Below are 8,302 nucleotides of genomic sequence, written 5' to 3'. Positions count from 1 at the left end.
ACTACTGTGCGGTGAGGCGCACAACGCTCATTACCTTTGCCTTGTAGCCCCACATGTTGGCAACCCATTCATCAAGATTACAAATTCTGCTGGTGAACTGCTGCGCCTCCAGCCATAGAGACACACAGGCAGCGTCCTGAGACATGTGCTGGGCAGGGTTCTGGTAAATTCATGCCTCAACAGGTGCAATGATAGGCCTATACTGAATGTCTGCAAAGGCAGGTAGACTAGCTATGTCCTGTTATAGGCAGCCACAGAGATTCAGGCAATATGCTATGTGCAAAATCATAGTTTTAATAAATGACGCAAAAATATGTGCTTCCACTGACATGGAACAGCAGCAACCTGAAATATACAAACAAGGTCTGCTCCAAACAAAAAGTTATTAAAACAGACTGCAAATCTGTATTACATGTAATAGACTTTTCACACAGGTGCACCATTGATTAATAAAACCAGGCTCATGGCAACAAACTAAAATGGAGAAATATTTATTAACATGTAATTAAGGTATGTTTTAACTAATTCTATTTGGACTAAACTGGTTCAATAAAATGAAATGACCTTGTCTGGTCAGTGCATCATCATCCGGGATTTTCTTATAAACCGGTTGGCGCATGCGTTGAAAGGGAAGTGGTTCGACCTCTGCTGTCGGTAAGTGCAATGGAGGTTGTGTAGAGAATTTGTAGCCTGACAATCTTATCTCATCCTACTCTATATGTGATATTTTGGCATGTTAAAGACAAAAGCGCTTATTTACAATGTATACTGGTATTTATACACAGTCATTTTTTTTAAAGATTGTGCAGAAAGACTTGTACTGACCTTATCGTTTGTCATTTCAGATATAGCCGGGCTGCTATCTAATCCACCAGAACCGCTTATAATACCCTAAAAACCCAAAAATGTACGCCTGTGCAAAATTCGTCTCCACGCCAGCAATGGTGAGTAATTCTGTCAGAAACGACCAAAAGATTTGATGCTTTGGTTTACATTGTTCGTTTCTAGCTGTAAGGGCCTGTTCTTGAACTTGGGAATTAATGCTAACGTTAGCTACTTTGCCATCCATGTTAAGGTAACTTTCATACTGACTAGCTAACGTTAGCTACTGACAACCTCCACTTCGCTTGTCTGTTAAATGCTTCCGTTTGGGGTTTGTGCATAGTAGTACTAACACGCCATAAAGAGAATTACTCCATTCAAGTATAACTTATCCGTCCTTTCTTGCTAACCTGGCTATCGTTAGCTAAGGTCAACACCTTCCAAATATGTTAACATTGACTGTCAAACTAGCTGTATCAGAGAATGTAAAACTAGCCCCCTAACCTTACGCTAGCTGGTCTGCAGACCCAGACGGCCAGTTGACATTTGTGGACGCATTGTTTGTACATGATACGTTGGCCATGTTGCCACTGTAATGTCCCATGTCGGGCAGTTCGAGTACAGTGAATAATCTTTGCACCTTGATGCTGTTCGAAGCTAGCAAACGTTAGCTGGCTAGCAGGGTTATGTCTACAAGGAAGCTCTTCCAAGTGTACTCTTTGGATACTTACTCATAGCAAGTGGATTTCGCCCTCTAATCCCAGTCTCTGACTTTGTAGTGATCTAATTAATTAATGCTTCTGAGGTCACCTTTGTCATTGTTTATGTCTGTGTCTAGTGGTTGCATTCATATTTGTGAAGTATCTCAATACATTGTGATCATCCTGAAGATACTTTGCCCCCTGTCCTGACACTTCAATTTAACATTAACCTGCTGCTTCTCCCCAACTTTAACTTGTACTCTTTGTTGCCTGGGTTTGCGGAGGTGCTCTAATGAAGCAACATTTTGTCTTGAGTACATTGTTTGTGTGTGTGTTTAACTGTAGGTCCGTGCTGGCTCCAGGGCTCTCTACAGACCCCTCTCTGCTTCTGTCCTTTCCCGGCCAGAGGTCAAAACAGAGGTGAGTGTCTCCAGCTATCGTTCCCTCTGTAATGTCCCTGTGGGTTGACAGGAAGGTTCTGTAAGTTAGTTTAGAGTATTATGTTTTGTTGCCATTGTACTAGCGCTGTGCTGCCCATGGTTTACTCGTAGATGCTCATATGCAAAGATGTTGTAATGAGATTGTTTGACCAATGTTTGCACTGTAAAATGTTATGTTTCGTTGTTCTAAAGTGAAGTGTGTCCCAACAGACCAGCACAGCCCTTGTGCCACAAAGCCCCATGACCCAGGTAGCACTCCGTGGCTTCCAGACTAGTGCTGTGAGCAGGGATATCGACACTGCTGCTAAGTTCATTGGTGCTGGAGCAGCCACAGTCGGAGTGGCTGGATCTGGTGCTGGAATTGGAACTGTCTTTGGCAGTCTCATCATCGGATATGCCAGGCAAGTATTCTAGTTAGTCTTCAGCCTGTAAAGGAACAAGGTTTTTTTTTTTTTTTTAAATGTATGCTAGTACTATTGTCAATTTCTGGTTTTCATCTCATTACAGAAACCCCTCCCTGAAGCAGCAGCTCTTCTCTTATGCCATTCTGGGATTCGCCCTGTCTGAAGCTATGGGTCTCTTCTGTTTGATGGTCGCTTTCTTGATCTTGTTCGCCATGTAAAAACAAAACGATGTGAACGCACTCTTAACTACAGTTGTGACTACATATTTTACTGTGGCTACCAAAATTGTCCCATGTTGGTGTCGAAATTGTACATTTTTTCAGGTTGATATGACTGTATGAAGAAGGAAAACACATGCATTGTACAAATGTAAGAGATTACAATTAAAATGCATGTATTTCACTTGAAAATAAGGCAGTATGTTTTTTTGGAATCATGTGTATCTTACAATCACAGTGGGCCAAAAGCCCACCAATGAATGTTGCCCTGGTATTTTTCTTAAAGATAAAAGCAGTTGGTTACATTCTGAGACGTCTGATGGTACTTGCCCAAGTCATCTAGTCACACACTACAAGTCATTTGGGAGTCGTTTGGTGTTTGCAGGCTGTTGTGGGTCCACTCAAATGATGTCAAGGGATACAGTAGAAAGTCAACTGTATGTAGATTGCAAGTGTTTAAGAGCATTGCAACACGCTTGCTTTTGTAAATTGCATCAAATAAATTTAGACAACTTATCAACTATACTGGTGCAAATTTAAATCTGTTGTCTTTATTTACTCTCTGACCAGCAGGAAAAAAACAGGGTTGCTAGACAATCACACAGTTAATGAAGTTAAACGTTTTTACATGCAACATGCCACAGTAAGCAATCTGCAGTGAATCAATTAAACTTATATTGGCATGATGGGCTGCATTGACATTGATCGTTCATTACGCATTCATTTTAGAAGACTGTAAAGCTTGAACCAGAGTAATCAATGATCCTTGGCTGTGGTTGTATTCTTACCTGACGCTCCGGTTGGATGCGAGAGATACGTAATTGTACTGACGTTTACGGAAGGAATAATACTCGAAAGCTCGCGAGAGTCAGGGATCGTGGGATTTGGTTATCAAGGGTTGAGCCCGTGGGTAAGTGTCTGTATTAATTGGCACTATTAGTAAACAAAGACATCACCCACACAGTCGGTACGAGTGGTCTGTAGTTGTAGAGACGGCAAAATTATCATACTTTAAGATATTGACATATGCACATCAACTCAGTATTAGCTGGATTAGGTAATATGGCGACGGCGATATTGCTAGCTTCATAGCTTCCTTTCCACCTCTATTGAAAGAATGGGTGGTGAAGCTAGCTTTGTAGCAATGTAGGGCTCTGGCTATTGACGTGTGTAAACAAGGTGCACTGCATTGTTATCGTCAGCTTCGCTGCTGTCAGAAATAAACGATTTGGAAATATCGTCTAAGCGCTTTTGAAATATTTTTATGTGTCTTTAAACATCCTTGTACAAAACCCTTACATGTGTTAATGTTTGTTCGGCAAGTATTTAGGTTAACCAGGCTACACAATAGTCGCTTGACACTATTCTGTAGTTATCCTTTTTTTTACAGTGATGAATTATTGCTTTGCTATAGTTCGTTGTGCCCCCCTCCATCTGTGCATTTATGATCACTGTTGTTTGCAAAAGATTGAATAATTGTAAACGTATTTAGGAATCAACTTAGTGGAGGAAGCATCTGCATAGGTGATGCTGTGTTACGAACGTTAACGTTAACCATCGAGTAGCCTACTTTAGCCTCATCTCAAAAGTAACCATTGCTTTTTATCTCCAGTCAAAGCACTCCTAGAAGTAATTGACGTTTTGTGCGAGACCCTGTGCGAACGCTGTTGGTTGTGACAATGCACCCACTACTACTGCCTAAATAAGTTGTTTTGATCAGTGTGCTTGTTTTCAGGATACACGGAATTTCTGAATATGAGTGATGACAAACCTTTCCTATGTACTGCTCCTGGGTGTGGTCAGGTTGGTGTTAATCACACCATATATACATTTCCTTTCAATTTGTGTATTGTATGTCAGCTCTTTAAGATCACTTGTTTTGTGTAATTTTTAACAGCGCTTCACCAATGAGGATCATCTGGCTGTCCACAAACATAAACATGAGATGACCCTGAAGTTTGGTCCAGCAAGGAATGACAGTGTCATAGTTGCTGGTAAGTGTGGTGACTTATGGTTGCCAGATAACTTCATAGACATTACCTAGAGAGGTGGACAGCAGACCTTGTGTAATGTATTGTAGTTTCACAAAAAGATCCTTCATAACTGCAACTGTTAAAAGCAAGCTTGTTTGCATTAGTGATCTCTAATCAACTAATATCAAACAGACCAAACTCCAACCCCAACTCGCTTTCTGAAGAACTGTGAAGAAGTGGGTCTGTTCAATGAGCTTGCAAGCCCTTTCGAGCACGACTTCAAAAAAGCAGAGGATGATATCAAAAAGGTAAGCAATGCACACCCTTAAATGGGGGAATGGTCAATATGCTATATATTTCCTATACATTTGTTCAAATGTTTCTATGTTCCTGTATATTATCAGTTACCTTTGGATTTATCGCCTCTTGCTACACCCATCCGCAACAAAACTGAGGAACAGTCATCCCTAGAGGCACATCGAGACAGTCCATTGCCACATCCTGAATCAACGACAAATGATGACAAGGTACAGCATCCTGTGTTGTATTTTCCCCTGGAGTACTTTGTGAATTATCTGATCACTCAACATTGAATTGTCCCCTGAACTTTCCGTTCAAATGCAAACAGGTGTGTGTATGTGTGTGTGTGGGTGTGTGTGTGTGAGAGAGAGTCGTGTGTTTCTGCTTTCTTAGTAGAACACCCTTGCCCTCATGGTTCTGGGTAAACAAGCAATATGTTTAAGTAATATGGTGAAATCTGTAAAGGACAGTGCATTTGTGTAATTAATCCTGGCAACCTCTGCTGTACTTAATGGTGTATTTCATACTTGTAAAGTAAAGCCCGTGTCCAGCTATTGGCACTCAATTCAGTCATTAAAGACAGTCTCCTCTGGTTAACCTGCTCAGAAACACTTTTACTCACACATACAGTGTTCTGCAGTTCCATTCCTGTTGTCTAAATATAATGGCCAAAATTATCACCTAGTAGCCCCTTAATGGACAGGCATATGGCATTTTGTTTCTCTTATTAGAATGCAGAATAGAGCCACACCGCCTTTACCCTTGTTGAGGAGAACAGATTCATCAGTTGTGAAGTTTATTCTAAGTTTTCATTTTTTAACATATTTTGAAAAGGAGATCATTTGACAACACAAGTAGGCCTAGATTTCAAACTGCACATTTCTGACTGAATTTGTGACATAGCTAAGGTCTCGTGTGGTGTTTTCAGGAGGTTTCTTTGCAGCCCACCTCACTGCCAGCATCCACTATAGTCCGTCCTGCATCCCTTCAAGTCCCAAATGTACTTCTTGCGACCTCAGATGCTAGTGTTGTAATACAGCAAGCCCTCCCATCGCCAACGTCTAGCTCTGTTATTACTCAAGTCCCATCCTCTAATAGGCCAATAGTGTAAGTAACTCCAAAATGTTACTGTTTTTTTTTTTGTTCCCACATTTGGTTGATCAGTTGCATTTTTTTTCTTTTTTCAACCTATGGTGCTTTTCATAAGTTTTTTGTAAGTTGCCTTGTGTATTAGTTTGTCATTACAGTGTTCTTGAAAAGTGGTCAGTTTGCACCTCTTTTTTTGCCTCCATGTTTTTTAATTTTTTATTTCCCCCATTGTTTGCTTGACTTGATCTGACTAGTATTTACTTTCTAGGTGACTTTTTTACTTTCTCATGTGCCGTTTCAGTGCTGTTTGGCATGCCCACTACTTCAGCCACTTAAATATTCCATTCATTTGCTGTGTTTACTGATGGTGGTGATGTGCATCCTGCTGACGTAACCATGTTCTCCCCTTCTCCCTCCAGTCCCGTGTCTGGCACTTTCCCTGTACTCTTACAGCTCCCCAATGGGCAGACAATGCCAGTCGCCATCCCAGCATCCATTGCAAACCCAAGTGTACATATTCCAACTGCCATCCCTGTAAGTGTACACCGCTCGCTCTTTTCTGTTGAGACTTCAATTCAGCACCCACCTCCCTTTGTATCAGTTGTTTTCCATCATTTTGTTCCCCCCGATGCACTTTTGTGTACTTTCTGCTTACATCATGTGATTTTTGAGATTAGGATCATTTTCCCATGGCTCCCAGACTTCCCCAGGCAGTGGTCAGAAATTCAACAAAATGTTCTGTTAGTATACTCTTAGCTTTGATCCTGTCAGTCTCATCTAAACCACCCTTTGACTGATTGGCCTAAGTGATGAGTGGCCTTGTCATTTCTTTAGGAATGTTTATGTGTCAAAAAGGAAGTTTATGGCAGCAATTGAAGCAAAGTCGCACCTCTCCCCTATTTTTGAAGTAGTGTTTATCCTTCAAAAAAAGTGCAAACATAAAAAATGTCAGTGCATGAAGAACATGTTGTCATGCTGGTAGACAGTAATCAACAATGAAGCGTATCAGTTTCCAACATTTCAACATTTGCCTGCATCTGTAGCCCCAAAATCAGTAAATCCTCCAGTAAAGCCAAAATAAACCTGCTTGACCTGGGTGAGCCCCAAAAGGACATGGTGTGAATTTATTCTTATTGAGGTATGAATTTATTGTTTGAGCGCCTGTTGAGTTCGCTGGCAATAGTTTTGCATTCTCTCACAATAAGTTTTGCATTTCCTTTTCCAAGTCAAAAGTATTGTGAGGGAATGCAAAATGAGCTCTAAAAATAAATGTTCACCATGGCCCTTCGGGGGATCTGTAACGATTATGTAGGGCTCAGTGAAGTTCTTTTTTTAAAACAAATTCTGTTTTATTTTTACAAGATTGCTTTTTTATCATTTTAGATGCATTATCACTGAATCATATGTCCATTAAAAATGTACTTACGACGTAGGCTACTGTGTAGCACAATTTCTTTTAAAATCATTTCTTTTAAAAATCATTTGTTTTAAAATCCTAAAATATGATGTAAAAAAAGAAAAAAAAAAAAGATTGGATGTACATATTACAAAACAAATGTTTTGCACATTATCATTTGGCGTTTACCAAAAGATAGTTGATTTATTTGAGGCACCACTGTCTCCTGCATGTAATTCTTTTGTCTGGAATCCACATGCAGTGTCATCTCAATCTTCTTGCTTTGCATCAAATAATGCTGGAAAGTCTTGAGAGATCTTAAGCTAAAAGAGTTATGAAGGACATTTCGCTGGTCTCTTTGGAAAAGGATCAACAGAACGCTGAAAGTCACTTACTTAATAAGGGGGAAGCTTTAGAGTTATGGACGGCCCGAGTGTGATCATCCTCATCCTGAATGTGATCACGTTTCTGTGATTTGTCTCTGCCACATTTCAGCATTTACGCTTCCCTGGGACAGACTCGCTATTTACTGCGTTGGCAGCGGCGACTTGGCTCGCGTGGCTAGCGGGAGAAAATGTGCAAACTAATGGGCCTTAGAAAAGAGCAGCAGTATGTCACGGCGGCAGAGGCTCGCGAGCCGTCCAAATGATCGCAGGCCTCTCCTGCTGCATGTCCTTGTATGTTATGGGTTTTAGGTGGGCTTTGCGGACTGCATATTCCAATAAATCAGAGCGGTGTTTGTGCTCAGGGTAGTGTGTTTGTCTCGGTGAGGCGCGGTGATCTGATGTAGCCTTGGCAGGGGGATGTAGGGCTGACAGGTTTGCCGGGGCGGTGGTGGCAGTATGTTAGGGCCTCACTGTTCCAGGATTGTCTGGACGGACCACTGATGATGATTTGCCAGAGGCCTGAGCAGGGGTGTAGTCTTCCATCGTGCCATTAAGAGTCTGATGGGGGTTGTG

At 41.2% G+C, this 8,302-nt stretch overlaps 2 protein-coding genes across 5 annotated transcripts in view; both read left to right on the top strand.

Annotated features, from left to right (window-relative positions):
• The first annotated feature begins 591 nt into the window (after nucleotides 1–591).
• On the top strand, nucleotides 592–3,108 carry atp5mc3a (ATP synthase membrane subunit c locus 3a). The gene is made up of 5 exons (XM_048240063.1): nucleotides 592–654; nucleotides 846–944; nucleotides 1,869–1,943; nucleotides 2,174–2,364; nucleotides 2,471–3,108. The coding sequence occupies exons 2-5, from the start codon at nucleotides 906–908 to the stop codon at nucleotides 2,583–2,585; spliced, it is 420 nt and encodes a 139-aa protein (XP_048096020.1). The 5' UTR covers nucleotides 592–654; nucleotides 846–905; the 3' UTR covers nucleotides 2,586–3,108.
• A 345-nt stretch (nucleotides 3,109–3,453) lies between these two features.
• The window catches only part of atf2 (activating transcription factor 2), a 22,268-nt gene continuing 17,419 nt past the window's right edge, over nucleotides 3,454–8,302 (top strand). The window contains exons 1-7 of one of the 4 annotated variants that reach the window (XM_048238327.1): nucleotides 3,454–3,495; nucleotides 4,321–4,388; nucleotides 4,483–4,579; nucleotides 4,751–4,866; nucleotides 4,963–5,085; nucleotides 5,787–5,965; nucleotides 6,367–6,481. In XM_048238327.1, coding sequence (XP_048094284.1) covers nucleotides 4,341–4,388; nucleotides 4,483–4,579; nucleotides 4,751–4,866; nucleotides 4,963–5,085; nucleotides 5,787–5,965; nucleotides 6,367–6,481 — 678 coding nt within the window. In that variant the 5' untranslated portion in view covers nucleotides 3,454–3,495; nucleotides 4,321–4,340. The other 3 variants (XM_048238328.1, XM_048238330.1, XM_048238326.1) reach the window with 3 other exon arrangements.

The sequence above is a fragment of the Alosa alosa genome, chromosome 3 (genome assembly GCF_017589495.1).
Source record: "Alosa alosa isolate M-15738 ecotype Scorff River chromosome 3, AALO_Geno_1.1, whole genome shotgun sequence".
In the NCBI taxonomy this organism is placed as follows: Eukaryota; Metazoa; Chordata; class Actinopteri; order Clupeiformes; family Clupeidae; genus Alosa; species Alosa alosa.
This window is presented reverse-complemented; position numbering and strand designations above follow the sequence as displayed.

Bases quoted from the DNA above. Each gene is read 5' to 3' on its own strand.
- atp5mc3a (XM_048240063.1), top strand. From the start codon at position 906: ATGTACGCCTGTGCAAAATTCGTCTCCACGCCAGCAATG. The intron at 945-1,868 runs GTGAGTAATTCT...GTTTAACTGTAG, and splicing joins TCGTCTCCACGCCAGCAATG to GTCCGTGCTGGCTCCAGGGC. The intron at 1,944-2,173 runs GTGAGTGTCTCC...GTGTCCCAACAG, and splicing joins GGCCAGAGGTCAAAACAGAG to ACCAGCACAGCCCTTGTGCC.